Source organism: Gavialis gangeticus, unplaced genomic scaffold, assembly GCF_001723915.1.
Source record: "Gavialis gangeticus isolate Ggan-Ray unplaced genomic scaffold, GavGan_comp1, whole genome shotgun sequence".
In the NCBI taxonomy this organism is placed as follows: Eukaryota; Metazoa; Chordata; order Crocodylia; family Gavialidae; genus Gavialis; species Gavialis gangeticus.
In genome coordinates this window covers 45805282-45825800 of record NW_017729004.1, presented here as the reverse complement: position 1 = coordinate 45825800, position 20519 = coordinate 45805282, and the positions used below count along the sequence as shown (strand labels likewise).

General features: G+C 41.6%; 1 protein-coding gene across 1 annotated transcript in view; it reads left to right on the top strand.

The window, feature by feature from the left end:
- Positions 1-20519, top strand: part of MALRD1 (MAM and LDL receptor class A domain containing 1) — a 631029-nt gene that overhangs the window by 167523 nt on the left and 442987 nt on the right. The window contains exons 19-21 of the mRNA XM_019507962.1: positions 1410-1497; positions 3661-3837; positions 7553-7730. Of these exons, the coding sequence (XP_019363507.1) occupies positions 1410-1497; positions 3661-3837; positions 7553-7730 (443 nt within the window). The remainder of the gene's footprint in view (positions 1-1409; positions 1498-3660; positions 3838-7552; positions 7731-20519) is intronic.

Genomic DNA, 20519 nt, shown 5'->3' with positions numbered 1-20519 from the left:
TTTCCTTCTGTACTGCAGCAATTCTTCACATGGTATCTGGCTGGCTCTTTCAAAAGCGTGATCTGTCTTGCTTGAGGAGTGTCCTTGCTGGAGTGAAAGTCCTTTTGAGATTTGTGAGGTGATGATTGCAGGTGTTCTCAGTACAAATTCGGTGGTATATGACGGCTTGGCTGTATATTACAGCTTTCTTGGTGTGTTTAGGGTGATTGCTGGTTCTGTGCAGATATGTATGTTGGTCTGTAGGTTTCTTATATATCGTGGTCTGTCTTTTACCATTCTGGATAGTGTTATTTCATGTAATTAACCAAGTGAGTAGTTTTTTTGGCTTACTGCTCTTTTTAGATTTTCATGTATAGGGTAAAGAAAACCAAATATTAAGTGTGACAAAACCTATATCATGGCTGTCTGCAGTATTTTGGATGGCCTAAGAATAGTGCTGACTGGAAGCTTCTATACCAGGAGTTTTCAACCTTTTTAAATCAAAGTACCCCTGGTAGCCGGACACGGTGGGGAGGCAGGGGTGACACACGGTCTGACTTAGAGTGAGGAGGTGGGGACAACACACAGGTAGGTGGGGACGGAGCACAACTGCCTCCCAGGAGCAGGGCGGGGGCAGGGCAGGGATTAATACCCTGCTGGGCAATAGGAAAACACTTTAGTATTTGTTAAAAGAAATATTTAAAAGAAGTATTTTAAGAAAGCTGTTCAGTAAAAGAGAATTTAAAAAAAATACTTAAATTTAGAATATTTAAGGTATGATCCTGTAATCATACCGTGCTCAAGTTGCCAAAAGGTTTTGCTCATTTTGAATCAATTGAGAAATTTATTCCATCACTGGAGGAAAATTCTTTTGACTTATTCCCAAATAAGCCTTGGCAGTAAACAATAAGAAGACAGAAAATGCATGAAAAATCTGCAATTTTAATGAATTAGTAAAATATTTTTCCTTAAATCTTGCTAGACTCTATCTGTGGCCTCTTATGATATGCCTCACAATGGGACTAATATAAAAGCATATATCTCATTCATATAAACATTACAATAATTAATCATGATGAATGTTATTATTCTAAGTACCAAAGAAGCTAATCATAGTGTGCCACTTTATATGATGTCGTGCCATCATTTTACATCATAATCATGTTTCACTGGATTTACATGACTGTTTGCCTGACCACTCTAATGTCATAGTTCACTGTGATGAATGTGAACACCAGGGAGAGTTGATAATGATTATTCTGTTTTATAAAGTCTCATCAGATACAATATATCCACATGAACAAACGTAAGCTCATTTTAAAAGTGTGAAACATAGTAAATGGTCTTCTATAAAATAATATTAAATATTGAATTATAAGTGGAAGTCTACTATATGCTGACAAATGGCTTTGTAATTACTGTTTCTCCAGATCTTGGTGGAGGGTACTGTAGGGGACGGTTTCACTGGAGACATTGGAATTGATGACTTTTCTTTTATGGACTGTATCCTTTACAACGGTGGGAACAACATTAGAAATTAACTATAAGTCTTTTAACCCTGAAAATCCTGAAACTTGTAAATGATTCCTTTGTGTTAAAATTGTTAATGGAGGGACTTGTCCTGAGAAAACAAAACCAGCTCAAACCATGACTCACTGTCTAACAATCAAACCCAAACTTATTTTCCAGTTTCCCTAACACCATTAGCAAGGTATTATAACCCTTAGCCTCATACAAGTCATTCAGACAGAATTTAAAACAGAAGTTCTGTTATCTAAGGTTAGAAAAGAGAAAGTAACTCCAAATAGGGAGACCCGTTTTTTTACTTTGAGGGGCTAGGTAGCACAGTCTTGAAGGAACACCACACATATATAGAAGTTTACATAGTTCCATTTGGCAAAATTAATTCTAGTAAATGATTCAGCATTTTCATGTAAGAATGAAACATTCTGAACCATAAACAAGAGGTTCAAATGATATTGCAGTCTGTAGAACCCATTGCAATCTAGTTTGGTAGAATGTCTACATACGTAAAAGTATCAGACCCTCGAAAACTTTGTATCCCAAGACTTGAGTATAATTTTATTCCTGCCAGTCTTCATCAGAAAAAGGCTTTCTGGAGAGCCAGCACAGTGTAGTAGACAATATCATGATGTATATGGTTTGACAACTAATTTATAATCAGAGCAAGCACAATATGATTTTCTCAGAATTAATATCTTATCAGGCTCTTTAAAAATAGTAGGCAGATTTAGTTTGAGCACTGCAAAAATGACTTGCAGGCAAATTAATAGGGCATATAAAAATATAGTGCATACTGTCTGCATCTTGTAGTTAATTTCCTTCCATTTTGCCAAATCTAAATATTATACACATTTATTTTAGCATCTTCAGACAAACTGTTTGTAACTTACAAAATTAACATTAAAATTTCTGCATTGGTACTTGGGAGTGGGAAATGAGGAGGAATTAAATGGAACAGAAAAGACCGCAAATATTTTCAATAAGATATGACAATAAATAGGGCAGCAGAAGGATATAAGGCTATTTTAAACCTCAGAGTTAAAACATTAATACACACAACTGGCCAACTGCCCATCAAGAATGACGGGGGGCAAGGGGAGGAAAGGGCTGGGATGGAGTGCTGCCACCTAATGCCCCATGCTGCCGCTGTTCTGCCTCTTGCAGGTGCCGAGGTGGGGGAGCTGAGGCCAGCAGCACTCCCCCACCCTGTGTCCAGTCCTCAGCGTGGCTTTGGAATCATGGCAGTGCTACCCCATGCTTGGAGCACTCTGATTGGTTATTTCCATCAGCCAGTCAGAGCACAAATGAAGTGTTACAGACAGACAGACAGACTTAGCTTTTAGACAACATTAAGAATAATTGAAATAGAAAAGAAAAGATATATCCTAAAGTGCTGTATATAGAGGGAGACGGGGCAGAGAAACGGGTTTTTTATCCTGTAAAAGAAAAATAAAGATACTTAAAAAATTGTCCCACTCAGAGAAATCAGGACTTTTCAATTTTCTTGCAAAAAGAAAGCCAAACCAAACTATAATAATAATAATAATAATAATAATAATAATAATAATAATAATAATAATAATAATAATAATAGCATCCAGTACCAGAGATTGCACAGTAGAGTAGCCAAGAGTTTTCTGGTTAGGTGTCCCACGTTGCTGTGTCTGAATTCAGTAATCTTGAACCTGACTCTCCCATGTCCCCACTATGTACTCTGGTCTCTCTTTGTCTTTATTTTTTAATCCATTCTAATGGTTCTAATAACATTTCATTGAGAACAATGATTTCAAGAGATCAGAATATCATGGTGAAAAACCATTATATTGAAAAGTTCCCAATCTGCCCTCATGATTGGCTAAAACACATTAGCCTGCCTGTTGGTTGCTAAAGACTAGATATGTTTATTATATCATTCATCTATCCATTAGTTAGAGAGACCTCCTTACTACATCTTGAGATGTTTAAGTCCTCAGAGGTGATATTAAAATATGGTATTTAGAGACAAAAAATTCTTTCGTGTTCTGTAGAGATTAGACAAGGATTAGACCACAGTTAGACAAGAAGGCTGGAGATTTAGGTAGGAGACTATCCCAGAAACAAGTTGTAGAGACCAAATATATATATATATACCATCATTTTTAAATATGTTGTCTTTAGGAAATTTGCCAACAGTCTCAACAACACCCTCTGGAACACGTATTCCACCAACACTCCCTACAAACAACTGCACAGAGAAGGAATTTGTCTGCAGAGCCACTGGCCACTGCATACAGAGGATCCAGAAATGTGATTTCAGACCTGACTGCTCTGATAAGTCTGATGAATCATCTTGTGGTGAGTAAATTAATAATTGCACTGTGTTATCTCATCATTTTAAGTGGTTTTTTAAGGGCAAGTTGACAAAGATGTTAAAATGTGCTATGGCTCTGGAGTCTGTTCTAGACTCATAGATGTAAAGTGACCTTCCAATTTATTACTCAAAAGAAAAACTTCCATCACTCAATTTTATTTTTTTTATTTTTAAAAAATAAATATAGATCCTCACATTAAATAAATAAGGAATTAATGCTCATTTCTCTTAGGCATGAACCTAACTGTTAGAGGCCAAAGATTAAGAAAATATGAACTAAGGCAGGATTGGCAGCATATGACCTGAAGGCCAGATTCTGCTCACGGAGCCACTGGATGTGGCCTGCAGAGCTGAAGGGTTTCAGCAGCCTTCTGGCAGTGGAGGGCTTTGCTCACACCTGCACTGAGGCTGCATGGTGAGGATCTGTGCCTGTGTCACAGCTACACAGGGGTGGGCAGGAAGAAGCAGCAGCAGGGTAAGGCAGTGACAGTGGCAGAGCACACATCAGAACACTGGCCAGCATCAGACCAAAGCTTGCAGCTCTGAAAAGTTGCCAACCACTCAATTAAGGATGTAGCTAAGGGAATTAGGGAACACTGGAAGCACCTGATTGATTTTTCTTATCAAGATTAAAATCAACATACCCCCTTTTATGCTTTAAATTTGCACCTTGGTAGAACTGGTGTATTACTTCAGAACCTATTCTTTTGCTTTTGACTCCTTAAATATTATCTTTCAAACTCTATAATAGTTTTGACAACAAAAAGTTGTCTCAAAGTAAAAAAATGATCCGTTCTTTCCCAAAAGGTATTGAAACACTGTCTCACTTTTTTCCGTAAGTGATATATAATTGAAATCAACACATTCCCATAGGAAATTTCAAACAAAATTTTCTAATGCAACAATCAGAACCATTTTTACCAGTCTACATGTTTGTTCAGCATTGAATATTCAAATATTACAATACTATCCCAGGACAAGTAAATGACCATCTGATTTATTTTTATGTGTGTGGAGTATCCTGCAATATCATTTTCTTCAATTTCCTGTACAGTTATATTTTAATGTCATATATTTTTCCTACACAAGTTAATTATGAATAGTCAAATATAATTATGATTGATTAGATAAGTCACATGTTGGTTTCTTGTTCCTGTTCAGATGAGTGTAAATATTTCCAAAGTGAAGTCTTGTGTGTGTTTGTGCATATGTGTATGAATGAAAAATATGGTGGCCAAAATAAAAATGCATTGCATTAAAATATTAACCACTTGTGTTAATAAGTGGCATCTACACAAGATGCCTCAATGCGTAGTGGACTGTTCTACTGCACATGTTCACATCACAGCAAAAACCATGCTTATGTGCTAATGCACGGTAAAATTAGTCTACTGCACAGTAAGCATCAGAAAAAAATGTTTGCCTTGGATACTGTGAACTGGTGCAGCTATTGCACCTTTGTCTAGTACTGCATATTAGAGGTATTAAACTTAATGCACAGTAGCAAAGGCACATTAATGAATGCGTAGAAGTGTCCACTGAGAGTTAGGATCTGCAAAAACTTAAGTACCTGCCTTCTACCTTTGGTTCTTATGCAAAAAAAAAACCAAAAAACGATCCTCAAGGTGTCCACTCAGCTGCTGCCTGATCTTGGAGATGTTCCTAAATACCCATCAGTAAAGTCTGGTGTAGCCTAAATTTCTACTATGTAACCATCCAAATCCTGAGGGCACTGAACTGGCCAGTGCCTAAGTCCCAACATGATTTACAAATTAGGCATTTTCCCACTTATATAAACTTTGTGGCCTAGTCTGTTAGGCATTCTCAGAGCATACCTACTGGATCAGTCTTGTGCCAAACAGGGAGGGGAAGTAATGATGTAGTTGCAAATAGGATCTAGTGATTAAAGCACATACTCTGGAATCTGGGAGGAACAGAAGTTCAAATCCCTTCTCTGCTTAATTTTAGAGCAGGGTTTTGAAGTTGGATCTCCCACACTGGGATATAGGATATTCTGAGGTGAGTCTCGGGCTGTCTTGTTGAAGCTACTTTACTTGGTTTAAAGTAATTTAGTGTTTGTTGGATCAGAATGTGAGTAGTTATTTAGCCTGGTAGTTAAGGCAATCACCTGGAAGACTAGAGAGGTGGGGCTGAAGTGTCAGAAATCTCTTTGGCATTTCTTAGAAGCTGGTTGAGGCAGATCCCTACCTTTGGCCACTTACTTTTCTCATGCAATTTATTGAGCACTGACACAGTTGATGATTACATTTAAGAGAAGGGTACCTCAAAGGTTGCAGTGTTCAGCATTGTGTTGCCCAAATTCCATTGTGTGTTTAGCCCTGAGTATTCACAGTAAATGAACACATGGAGGAAACAGAAATGATTTATAAGCTCAGATATGCAGTTCCTTGCAGCATCCATCTGATTCTAGTCATTTGGGAGACCACACTGAAATGAAACTTCAGCAAAGAGTAGATCACATTGGATAGAGCAGGACTGCTCACAATTTCATGTAATCTCCCAAATCATCCTTCATCTCCTTGGGGTGGGATAAACACTATGGAAAATACTTCTTAGCTGCCTGGAGTCTGAAGGCTGCAATCACTATAGCAATGACTGCAATTCATTGTTTGAATGACACCATTGCAATAGGCATGAAGTATATCTGGACTGTGGGCAGTAATCTGTGCACAGGAGGGTATAATCCACCATTAGGGACACTTTAAAACATAATATTTATGAAATATATAAAACAGGAAAAAAATGCAGAGACACTTTAGAGTGTGCCACACCACTTTCAGCTAGCATCATGAATCCTTTTTTGGCTAATTAGGCAGGCTTACTGGTTGTGGCTAGCTTTCTTACTGGGACTTTTAAAATGAATATGTCTAAACTGCTTTGCTAGCCCCTCCCTGCTGCTTCATTATCCTCATTTCTGATCTCTAGAGAGGAAGCATCAGTATGTGTTCTACTTGCCCAGCATACCTTAGTCATACTGAGGTTACCCAAAATGTGCAGATTAGCAATGCAGCCTTTTCATTCATTCCTCTTAAAATCCTCACAAAAGTCTCTTTGACCTTCAGGCTGACTATAACTGTTCTAAAGGCTTGTGTGGTCCAGGATGAATTTTGCTAGGTTCCAGGACAAATGGGAGTTCCTGTAAAGTGTGTAGGAAGTTATGCTGCAGTTGATTAATTCCCATAATGGGAAAGGCCACATACTCTTGCAGAGAGACATGCCTGGGACAGAGGGATACATTCACTGCTTGCAGTCTTCAGGAAAGAATCAGATGATAAGGCACAGACAGCTGGATACTTGCCAAATAAGATGGTAGTTCAGTGGTGGCCCCAAGGCACATAATGACAACAGGACGTTTAATTCAGAATTTTTTTCTTCTCTATCTTCTTGGCATATGATACCTCCAGATGAAATGGTTAGTTCCATTAGTTAATTATGTAATAAGATAGTGGATACCAAAGTAAATGGCAGTTTAAATGTTTTGCTCCCAGAGTTGGAATCTAGTGTCTAGCCAATCATATAATCTGCATCAATGATCTAAAAAAGTAGAGAAAAATACATTTGTTGATATTGCATAAATCTTTGTTAAATAAAACTTCTTTTTTGTATTTACATTGTTCACTGTACCCTGATTTTTCCCTCATTTTTAAATCTATATTATTTACTTTTTTACATTTAAAGCCATGAATTTTTGTGATTTTGAAGACAAAGACCTATGTGAATGGTATCAATCGGCAACAGAAGTGGCAGCAGCAACTGTTTTGGTCTATACAACTCCTACATTCCGGTGGAGCCTTGGAAGAGGAGCCAGTGTCCATCCAGGGGAAGAAAAATGCAGGCCAGCAAATGATCATACTATGTGAGTAAGAACTTCACACACACTTGCCCTCTTGGACTCATTTTTTTAACAGCACATTGTACTTGTGAATTCTGCTGTTACTTATTCATTAACTTCACTAAGACTGCTGTAGGTCTTCAGGAAGATCAAAGTTTGGCTCCATAAACATGAAATCGAGCTCTTTCCTAATGTATGTGGTTTGTACACCATGAATAGGATAAAAAAACTGATGCCCCATAATGTCCTTCATAATACCACATAATAGTTATCTTTTCCCTTGCTGCATCTTAGGAGTGGTGAGCAATGAGTATTTCTAGACACCAGGTTACACCAAAGAATACAATAGAAATGATAACTCGTATAAAGTTTCTGAATAATTTTAGGATGTGTTGTTGGTCACAGAAGGGCTAATTAATGCTAATTAGGCTCTGAAGCCTGGCCAGCTAACATCGGTTCTGATAAACAAGTGTCCAAGGCTAGGTTGTCCAACTGGCTTCTGCAGAGGATTGTCTGATAAGAAGGACAGATTTACTTAGAATTCGTGAGCCAAACAGTGAGTATATTGTGGAAAACTCAGCAACAAATGCAAACAGTAACTATATGTAAGTACAGAAAGACCATACAATTTCATCCATATTACCAACTACGTGTGTGTGTGTGTGTGTGTGTGTATATGTATAGTTGTGTAACAGAGTATAGTTGTGTAATGTATATGTATGTATGTATAAGTATGTATATATAAAGGTCAGTAGACTTCAAACCAATAATAATGAATATACCTAATCACAAAAACTAGGCAAAGCAACAGTAAGTTTTGGCCAGAGTTGGCAAGTAAACAGCCAAATGTAACCACCCACTTGCCAGGCAGACAACCTCAGCACTGATTTAGTATCAGACTTAAACGCTCAGCTATCAGTCATTCATTAGACATTTTCCTAACATCAACCAGTCAACATACATATAACCTCACGGGTGAACAACACTCTTTCCTGCCAAATATTCACTTACTCGGGCATGGTCACTAGTACTACATTCACACTTTACCAAGCATGTGTGTATCTGGGCAAGCTGTAAACTGAGACTTCTGACATCCTAGAGGGTTGAACTGTTCATCCCTTCTTGAACTTCTTGACCTCAGACAGCAGTGCATGCCTCAACTTATGTAAATGTTTTAACGTAACTAAATAGATGGGAACTTAGTAAGTATACTGCATAACAAAACTCCACCAACAGCGTGAAGAATAGAGATGGGCAAAATTTTACGAGCAAAACTCTATTTAACCAAATATTAGAGTTGCTGAAACATCTAACATCAATATCACAATTCACAAACTTACCTCAATTTGGTCAAATTCTTTGCTTCAAAAATTGTGCTTTTAAGTGACACTTTATTTTTTTTTATTTTCAAATGTAGTTTTAAAAATTTACAAAACATACTTAGTTTTTACTTTTTGATTTTCTAAAAATTTAAAAAGGGAATTGTTTTAGATGAACCTAAAATTAATATTTGAAATTTTTAATGAAAAGAAAAATATTTACACAGTTTTAATGAAGAACACTGATGAGGCCCTAACACTTGTGGAAATCTTTATAAACTATATATTCCATAGCTGATAGAGCAGCTGAACTGAGATATAAACATACATGGATGGGGTAGTTTACCTACCCCATTTTTGCCAGAGCATACATTAAAAATTACCATATTTTCTCATCTACAACACACCTTTTCCCAGCTCCCCCAAATTGAGTAAATGTATTAAGTGGGAAAGCTGATTTTATGCCCAGTACAGAAAAACTCTTTGACTCTTGTCCCACAGTGTAGCAAAAGGTGAGTTACTATTTAGGCAGCGAAGGGAGCTGGGTGATTTAATGGCCTAGTGTTCTTCACTCCAGACCCTTTTAATAGTCTTTATGTTCTGCTAATCAGGCTAACCTTTCTTAGGACAATTTTTCTGTCTACTAGCTGCTTCTGGTCTCTCTCCTCCTGTTTCATAGCCTTCTGTTTTCTGTTTTCATAGCTTTCTGGTCTCTCTCCTCCTGTTTCATAGCCTTATCTTTTTTCAGAAACATAGATCCACCCATGGAGACCAGTCATTACGAACTGCTCAGGTGTCAGCTTTAGTGAAGCAGGAAAGGAAATGTGAATCAGCTGAAGATTAGTCCCTATCTCTGCTTTATACAGACATAACGCTGGAAAAAATCTTTTTTCTTCATTCTCTCTTTCAAAAACAAAACATATATTATATTCTGGTGCAAGTCATGTGCAAGAAAATACAGGATTAGGAAGGCGATCAAATATTTGTTGTTGTTATTTCATGGCATTAAAGCACTTCAGAATGCCCCATTCAGTGAATGCCCCTCATGTCTGCTATGGCAGGAAGTAGGATTATTGGTATTGCAGATGAGATCCCATCACATCTTAAAATGAACATCTGTCAGGGGCCATAGGTATTTTATTCATAGAAAAGGAAATGAGCTAGGCCTTTTCCCTGAATAAAGAAAGAGAATAGAAAAACAAAGCACCTCAGGCCATCTAATAAAAAAAAATGCATAGAATGGAAGACATTTAGTGAGCTCAATCTGGCTTTATATTTCTATGTCAGTGGATGGGATCAAAGAAGAAAATAGAGTGTTTGCTTTGCTCAGGTTCTGCATATTTTAAATGAATAATATAACTGGAACGGTGACTCTGGAGGAGATTCATGGTACAAAAATCTTCTACAGAAGTACAGAAACTTTGTTTATATTGGCACTTGTGTTCGGGAAAATGTCATTCATGTGTAGACCTCTTATACTCTCTAAAATAATGTTTCCTAAATAAAACCAGTGATTTGAAATGGAATGATTATGATAATTACTAGTTCCCAATGAAACTATTCATTTAATTTGCATTTGACCTAATGAGCTCTAATTTACTTGTGTTGAGATTTAGTTAATGTAGTAAAGAATATAAAAAGTTGTTTTAACAAAAAGGATAAACTAATTTAATTTAGATCAGAATTATACTATGAATTATGTTAAAATATCTGCATTACACTTGTTCTGTTTGTGTAATATGTATGCTTGCATGGCACTTTTATAATGACTTTTATGATGCACAGGATGTTTGATAAATCTGAAAAATACCTAGACTGCTTAGTTAAAATTACTAATGCACATAGCACACAGTAAAAGCAGGACATATAACAAGTTATATGTGGCAAGCACTACAGAATAGAACCCTCACTTCCCTACACTAAAATGGGAGAGCTGTTTTTTGATGTTACTTTAAAACTGGATTTATATCTCTCTGCCATGGAGGATCCAGCCTAACAGCATCCCTGGTATGAGTAAAATAGAATCACTGCATTTCAACTTAATGTTACAGTTTTGTTTTATTGTCAGTAAAATTACTGTGTTTTTACTGTAAAAAGTCTAGAGTTTAACCATATTTTAAAATTGCATCTTTACTTCATCATTTTTACAAGTACTTTAGATTTCTACCTAAATCAGTATATCACTATATCCTGCTCCTTTAAGAGAGAAAAATTATGATAAATCCATCTGTCTAATCTTGCTTTGGTTTAAGAACCTAGATTTGTATCATTTTTCAATAATTGATTATATCAGTATCACATTTCAATTATATTGAATCTTTAATGCATTTCAGTGTCAAGTTGGTCTTTTGCTATACAGTATTATATATGTTCATTAAGGAAGATCAAATTTTGTATTGGAACTGTTTTCAACAGAAAATTAGGGGTGTGTCTACACATTAATTAATGTGCTTTAGGTAATATGGATTAAATCCTAGTACCTCCATTGTGAGGTAGTAGAAAAATGCACATTAGTTTATTGTAATGAACATTAGCTAAAGCACATTTTTGTGATGCTTTAATGCACATTAAAATATGCTAATGTGCATTAAAGCACATGTGTAGGCATACTCCAGGCTTTTTATATAATATTTTTACCCAAAAGTATCTGCTTTCAGGCAAGTCTGATTATTTTTTGCTTTTGGACAAAAGCTGAACTATCATGATTTGAATATTCCTCCTTAGTATATCTTCCTGGAAGATGTCATTTGTTTACATTATGTTCCTGTTTCTCTGTGCTGGACACACAAGCTAGAGTTTGTCTTTCAAGATGCATGGTGTCGCTTGTAGGTGTTGTAGGGTCTTGGTGCCCTCTTTGTGGGTACCTTGCCCCCCAGTGATGTCAGGGTGAGGCCCAGTCTCAGTGCTGCCTAGATGGTCCAGGCGCTGCCCCTTCTTTCCTGCCACTTCTTTGATGCTGTTGTTGGCAGGCAGTTCCCAGTCAACGACCCGAGGGAGGGTCTCGTCCTTTTGGTGTCTACGTGGGGCTCCAAACCTTCTCTTTACCAAACCCTTACCACGTCCTCGACCTGGGTAGACACTGCTCCACGGAGGTCTCCTGTGCTGCCCACCTTGGAAAGGATGGGTCTTCCTGGCCATCAATTTTTGGGGTTTGCCCCTTGTCTCCAGGTTGGTTTCCCCTCTTTGGGAGATCTAAACTTGCCCCATCTGGGTCTAACCATAACCTAAAATGAATGTCCAGCTCATGCCAGCGAGGGTCCTGAGATTCCCTCTCTCAAGGCCCTTGATCCTCTGGAGATGCTCATCTGTTTTCTTTCCTCCTAGTAGACATGAGTACAGGCAATGATCCTGTGCCCCACCTCTACCCGTTCCCCTGGTGTCACTTCCTTGGGGCCCAGCTGACATGCAGTCCAGTCGTCCTGGTTCTTCCATTTGGCATTCCCTCCTTCCTCCTTCTGGGAGCTAGTGATCCCCCATGTTCTTTCTGCTATGGGGCTGTCTGTGGGTGCCTGCAATCTGAAGGGGGCATCCCCAACTACAGTGCCCGAGCCCCTGGTTGCAGCTTTGTGGCTCCCTGACAGCATCCCACATAGAGGTTACCCCTCTGTGGGGCTCCCTTGCTCCTGCCAATCCCTGAGGCTGCCTTCTTCCTCCCTGGTCGGAGCCCTCCAGAAGGCACCCAGCTCCTTGCCGAGGCAGCTGGAGTTGTAGCCCACCGGCTCTGCAGCTAGTGTTTTGCAGCTGGTGTTCCGCTCCTGGCTTCCCAGCCTCCCTCCAGCTGTTTCCTCCGCTGCCTTTTGAGCAGCCCATGCTGCTCGGAAGCCATGTCCCCAGCCTTCACCAATAGCAGGCTCAGGCAGCTGTGGAACTGCCGAGTGTGCTTGTGTTTCCTCCCGGCTGCTGCTCATCCCGGCTCCTAAGGTAAGTGCTGGGAAACATTGGTCAGGGGTCCAGGCCTCTTTGGAGGTCTTCTGCCTCCCCTCTCACATGTGGTATGTGAGAATTATGACACACCACATCCCCTCACCTAAAGGAGGAACCACCATGCATGTAGTTTGATCAGGAAGCTGACAAGGGAGGAGAAATGGAACTTGAAACACCCAATCTGCAATTTACAAGAGGCAAAGCAATGCACCTCTAAATCAAAATATTTCAGTTGCCATTTTTTGGTCTTTTTTATTTGTTTGTTTTGGCAAATTTTTCCATCACAAATCATTTTTTGCTAGGTGCATTATCGACACTCTGTAATTGCATATTGCAGTAATGTCAATCTACATGGTTCCATATAGAATTCATGAAACTCATACTGGTGAAGTGAATGTCTTGGTCTCCCTATAAAGAGCAGGAACTTGATGCCCTTTGTTTACAGTGAAGTATATGCTTGCATTAGCTTCCCATAAGTTGGCACATGAAAGGACCTGGGTTTGGCAGGGGAATGAGCCACAGCTCCTGTAATTACTACTGAACAGAATATACAGAAGGGGAGTAGAATTGTCTTTGCTATGGTTGCTGCAAGTCTGGTGGAGTAGAAAGCATCAGAAGAGAGCTGCCTGATTAAGAACACGGGTTGTTATATGGTCATAGATATGCTTCCCTGCTCCTCTGACATCTCTTGCAGAGACACAGATAACTGGCAATTATGCAGGTGAAGACAAATTCATCCACACAGTTTCATAGTTGATAGGGTCAGAAGGGACCTGAGCAGATCATCAAGTCTCACCCCCTGCCATGGCAGGAAAAAGTATTAGGGTCAAACAACCCCAGCAAGGTGTTTGTCTAGCCTTATCTTAAAGACCCCCAGGGTAGCAGCCAGCACCACTTCTCTTGGAAGTTGGTTCCAGCTCATAGCCACCCTGACAGTGAAGTAGCACCTCTTGATGTCTAGTCTGAATCTATTCTCTGCCAGCTTGTGACCATTATTTCTAGTCACTCCTGGTAGTGCTCAGGGGAACAGGGACTCCCCCAGTGCCTGCTGGTCCCCTTTGACTAGTTTGTATCAGGCCACTAGATCCCCCCTCAGCCTTCTCTTGTGGAGGCTGAACAGGTTCAGGTCCCGTAGCCTCTCCTCGTAGGGCCTGCCCTGCTGCCCCCTGACCATGCGAGTGGCCCTCCTCTGGACCCTCTCCGTGTTGTCCACATCCCTCTTGAAGTGCGGCGCCCAGAACTGGATGCAGTACTCCAACTGCGGCTTGACCAGTGCCGCATAGAGGGGGAGGATCACCTCCTTGGACCTGCTTGAGATGCATCTGTGGATGCATGACGAGGTATGGTTGGTCTTCCCGACTGCATCCCCACACTGCTGGCCCATGTTCTTCTTGGCATCAATGATGACTCCAAGATCTTTTTCTGCCTCTGTACCATTGAGAAGGGGGTTCCCCAGCCTGTAGGTATGCTGCTGGTTCTACCTCCCCAGGTGCATCACCTTGCACTTGTCAGTGTTGAAACCCATCCTGTTCTCATCCGCCCGCCCCTGTAACTTGTCTAGGTCCAATTGCAGCCTATTTCTCCTGTCTAGCGTGCCCACATCCCCCCACATCTTAGTGTCACCAGCAAATTTGAACAGGGTGCTTTTTACCCCATCGTCCCAGTCACTGACGAAGATGATTGTAGACTGTAACCTATTTGTGATTTTTCTTATGGTTTTGTGTGATGCCTAGCATAAATGTTCCCCATGTAAACTAGATGCTACCATAACAAAGAAGTAATAAAATGTATTGGCTCAAACAAGAACAATAAAGTAGTCAGGGAGTTAAATAGACATTATAATTTATTTCCACTTGAATGAAAATGGTTAGCAATCTAGCAGTCCTTAGAATTAATAGGAATATTTAGGTACCAATGGCTTGTTCAAGTATTGCTGATACTTAGGAATATGTTTCCTGTTTCTGCTGCAGTAATTTGAACTGGATCATTTTTATCCAGATATCATATCAGAAGCAGTGAAGCAAAAACAGAATGACTTGAAATCAAAATTTTGAGCTCACATGATAATTATTGCTTTGTAAACAACTCCCTTGGTAATTGTATGTACAGCACATCTGTCTTGCTTTTCAGTCCAGCAATGTCCAAATTTGGCCTTAAAAAGGTAAAAAATGGAGGGAAATGAAAGCATATAGACCTGAGAGTGGCTTCAAGATAGAGAGGGAGAATGTTATGGTAAACCCTGGGATTGGGAATGAAAAATGAGAAAGAGGAATGTAAAGATATAAATGTTATAGCTGTGTGTAGAAGCAAAGACATACCCCACTCCTGTAACCCTCATTTTTTGTGTCTATATCTTCCCACTTTCTCCTGCATTTCTTTTCATTTATTCTTATTCTCCAATTAGTCCTTCAGCTAAAGACCAAAATAAAATATTCTGGGTCAGATTCAAATTGATTCCATAGATACCTGTACAACCTGCCTTGCCCAGGAGAGCAATACAATATGTAGTTAATGGAGAGTGCACCTGTCTGGTCTCGTATAGGTGCTCTCTAACAACCTTAGAGCATGCACCTGGCTCCGTCCGCATGGTGTGTCCCCTGAACCTGTGCATTGGGTCACGTTCACTTCCGAGGGAGGCCCCGACACTTGCTTGCCATGACTTAATCTTTTCTTCAGTGGTGGGGCTCCCCCTCACTGATTTTGCAGACTGGGCACTGCCCTTCACAGGTGTTCTTGGGGCTCCACCTCCCCTATACCCCAGCCATATGCCAGCCCTCAGGACAACTGGATGATGGTCTGCTGGCCTGTCCCCTTGGTGTTCCCTCCTGCTCTCATCTCTTATTACCCATCCCTTGATGCCCCTTTGCCCCGGGTGACTACGGGGTGTGGGACCATCCATGCCTTAGCATCTGCTCTCCCTTTTTGAGACATCACAGTTCACTGTGCTGACTCAGCTCTTGCTCTTGACCCAGGGCACTTGAAGATGTCTTCCCTGGTTCAGGCTCTGTGCGCCCTCCAAAATAATAAAAGAAACAGGAAGAAAAGAATAATCAGGGTATGGGCCTCAGCCCACCCCACTCACAGATCTGGCATCTGTGGTCCTCAGGATTCCTTGATGCTGTCCTCCTTGACCTGGCTGCCCTGCCAAGCTGGGTGGGTATTCCTTTTAAAGAAGCCGGGACCTTCCTGTGGGTTCCTTTGTGCCCCGTGCTGAGCTGACAACCCTGCTGCTGTGCAGCCTGGGGAGCAGCTTCATCTTCTGGCTCTCGCGTTGCGGCCCCCATCTCCATTTCCCCACCACCAACTTTTAAATCAGCCTGGTGGCAGTTTTTGATGACGTCATCTGCTGGCACCATTCCCAGATGAAAATAAAAGTGGCTGATCAATTGCGCTGGCGGTCCTTTTTGGTGCGGCTCGGCTTCTTCTGAAAACGGTAAGTAAGCCCTCTCTTCAGGGCTTTTTGTTTCTTCAGGCAGGTCAGCCCTGCCTCGGGTCCCACTGTGGGAGGGTGCTCTGGGGCCTCTGTTTTTGTCACCCTGTGACAGAGAGATTTTAGGGCTAGGGGCAAAAGTTGTATGTAAACTGGTTTAATTGACCAGAAACTGGTTTAAACCCGTAACAGAACAGAAGTTCAATGCACATAAACCAGCTGCAAAGTGGCTGAAACTGTTTTTAGATAAACCTGATTGAATGTAGTGTCAGACTTAACTGATTTGGGTCAAACTGGTTTATGAAATTTCTGTCCCAAACCCCTTCCTGGTTCAAGTTAACTCACAGTTCCCCAACATCAGAGCATGCTTTCTAGCCCTGGGCAGGGCTGTGCTGTCTGCTCCAGCAGAGAAGGGTTGTGGGGGTGTGCCAGAGACTGCCCCCCCTCCCCAGGCTGGGGTCTGGGGCCAGGAAGGAGGGTTAAACTTCCCTTCCCTTAAGTACAGAGCTGCCCTGCCCTGCTAAAAACTTACTGCTGGCTGCAACTGTGAACTACAAATCCCAGAGGCACCTGGAGGCAGGAAGAGAAAGTGATGACCAACCCTGCAGAATCCTGCTGCTGTAATTCTGGACTGCAAATCCCAGAGACCTTAGGGGCAGCAGGAAGAGGAAGTAAACACACAGCCCATGCTGGCTATGTGCTAGAGAGCCATGCTCTAGTGCCTCCCAGCATTTGGCGTGAGCCGCTGTAGGTATGTGGCCTCATTTTCTGAATCAAAAGTGAATGCCTATCCAGTTGTTTCTCAGTTTAATTTATGCAGTTTAGACTAACCTGGAAAGATAGAATTGATTCAGCCTCGGGCTTTCTGATTGTCTGTACTTAGTTCAGGAGCCTCCAAAGAGTGATTCATTTTAAGGTTCTTCATATAAGGAATGGGGAGATATACCTCTAAAAGGTTATTTAGAAAGCCTAGATGAACTTATACTTAGCCAATAGGAAACACTAAACAAAGCTTTATGTCTGGACTCTTTCCCTTCTCAGGAGTTTAGGTGTGTGAGTCACTGCATGTTAGCAGCCTTTGTTCACTGGTGATTCAGAACATATAGTCATGTTTGTGAGGCTGGATGGATAGTAAAGGTGAGAATGATTACCTTTTGTACAATACACTAGGGCAGAGTTGTGCAAAATGTGGCCCATGAGCTGGATTCAACCCACCAAGGGATTTTATCCAGCCTGTGGTGGCTCTCTTCACCTCACCCAATCCAGACAAGGGAGACAGCCTGAGTCGTGGTATGAAGCTGGTTCCACCACCCCTTAATGCACACCCAGCAGGGCTGAGTCAGCCCAGTGGCTGGATTCACTTCCCTGCAGTAGCGTTCCTTCCAGTTACTGCTGCCAGTGTCCACTGCCAGACCTGGCCACACCACCTGGGCATCCTGGCTGGTCCACCCCACACCCACCACCAGGAGCACCAGATGGAGTGGGAAAACAGACAGGGTCTCCCTGGAGGTTGGCCCAGGACCCACACAGAGAGGGTGCACTCAGCTGGACAGATGGGATGGGGCCACAGGTCGGTGGGGAATGGCATCTGGGAGTGAGACGGGCAAGTGGGACCAGGCCTGGAGCTGGGATTGGAATCACAGAACAGTGTCAGTGAAGGGCTGGTGCCTGGGGCTGAACCACAATCCACTGCTCTTGTGTCCCTGCAATGGGTGCCAGTTCCGCAGGCAAGGGCTTGTGGGGGGCAGATTTTGCCCCAGGCTCTCGCCCCATGCTATCATGGCCCTGTGATCCCAATCCTGGACTCGCCTGCCCATCCCTTTCCTGGATGCCACCCCCCGCCTGCCCATAGTCCCATGCTGTCTGCCCCACTGAGTGCAGCCTGCCTGCACAGGTCGCAGGTCAGTCTCCATGGAGACCCTGGGATCACTGGGCAATGGCAGCACAGACCCAGGGCCTGGGGCAAAACTGATCTGCTCCCCACATGCCTCTGTCTATGGAACTCATGCCCATTGCATGGGACACATGGAGAGTGGATTGTGGCTCTGCCCCAACCCCAACCCTGCGCTGACACCACTCCACAATCTCAATCCCAGCACCAGTACAGGCACCTCTCACCTTTCCAGTTCCCAGATGCCTTTCCCTACCTGCCCAGGGCACCATCCCATCCACCTGGACAAGTGTGAGGAAGAGCCACTTAGGGAGTTTTAGTGAGCTGTTGCAGGTTGGGGGGGAGGGTAATGACCCAGCCCAGCACAGGGGAAAGGGGTGCTGACCCAGCCCCCAACAGCTCACCAAAACTCCCTAAGTATCCCTCCAGCCCAAACAATTGCTCACCCCTGGTGTAGGGGGTGGAGAACTCATCCAGGAAGTGTTAAACCTGGCCATTTGTAGACATGCTCAGCATTTTCTAAACCATGTTAACTGATTTGCATCACACAGTTTGAATCAAAGTTCAATTCAAATTAAGGGTTAATAGATGATCATTGGCCATCTTGGCACTGGCCATACACAGTCTATACACTTGACAGCAACTTAACAGAGGATGGAAGTAAATAGGAGGCAATAATAAGGCTCTTTAAGCACTGCTATATTGTTGCAGGTATCTAAAGTGCTATTCCAGAAGCCATAACCGACCTGATACTTAGTCAGGGTGAGGTGTTATTGGCACATCCTATTTTGTAAAGGTGTTACTTTGTGCCTGATAGCCTCTGTTGTGTTGCAAAAACCCAACTGAGTTGCCCTTGTGGGGTTTAATATCTGCAATGTTTATCTGCTTATCTGTGTTCCTAAAGACTGTTTTTTCCTAAAAGCAACATTGTATATACATGTTAATGAATACAGTTTAAATTGACTAATTCAGACTGCCCTAGTCTGCATTAACTTTAATCCTCATTCAATGCAGATTAGTTAGTTTGGACTGGAGCCAGTTTTAATTCCAACTACAGATGTCCACATGTATGTAGTGATGGCTGTATTCCAGATTAAACCTAGAAAAATGTAATGTGTATAACTGTGGCAGCTGAAAAGTATGTCTGCATGATAAAAGTGCTTTCTGAAGGCTCTGTAAAAATTAGACCAAGTGTTTTTCTGTATTTGTTTAGATATTAAGCTATAAGTTGTTGCTAAAAGCCTATTGATAGTTTAAAATGTAGTGAGGCCTTGTATAAAGTAAGGCCTAGTAAATTTAGCAAAGACTAGAAGTAGTAAGGCCCTGTGGTGCAGTTAAAATTACCTTATCAAAGGAATGCAAAGCTTGTACTGCTATTGGTCAGTCTATGGACAGTTGAAGAAAAAGGAATCTAAGTGGTCGTACATTATCAGTGTCCTTCAGAAGTATAAATTAGCTGAAATATCTGGAAACCATTCAGAAGGAAGAGGCAGCTCTGTGAAAAGGATTAGTTAGCTGTCGCCTGGATCAGTGGGCCCGTGGACCTCAACGAGCCCAAGAACTGCATTCCAGGGTCCTTCCCGGCACCCCTCAGACAGCGTTGTTCGGGGATGCCTGACCTCGCTGAACTTTGTAGAAAGAGAAGCTTGCTGTGTATTGGTCATCAGAGGGACTGCCAATAAGTTGCCAACGTGAATTGCTTTTGTCTGTCATCGTTTGTCTTGTTACTATGCGTAGTTGTTTTTGTTAAGTCAATAAATCTTTCTTACTTTTCTACCCCCAACCACACTCTCAATCTAAACCCTCCGCAGGCAGCTGGGACATATAACCAGCCCCTTATTTTAGGTGTTTCTTTATGTGAGGGGATTCAAACCCTTATGTTTCACTTCCCAAGAGTCTATGAGTCCTTAACTATTAGACCAGTGGTTCTTAATGAGAGTGCCAGGAGATCCTTTCAAGGGTGTTGTGAGGTGCTACACAGTGTTAGCAGTATTAGGTATGCAAACATGATAAACAAGATAAACCTAGAGATTTCAAATAGTGTTGAAACCATTCTTACATGGTTGGTCTTTTTGAGTCCTTTGCAACAAAAGAATTGCTCTATTATTTATTTGTAGTAAAAACTAGGCCTGTGCAAGTCAGCAGTGATCTGATCTGGCTTCAGATCTGGCCGCTTCGGATGGCTGCAGTCCGATCTGGAGCTCTGGACCGGGTTTCTGCTTCAATTCAGCCTTGGATATCTGGCCATG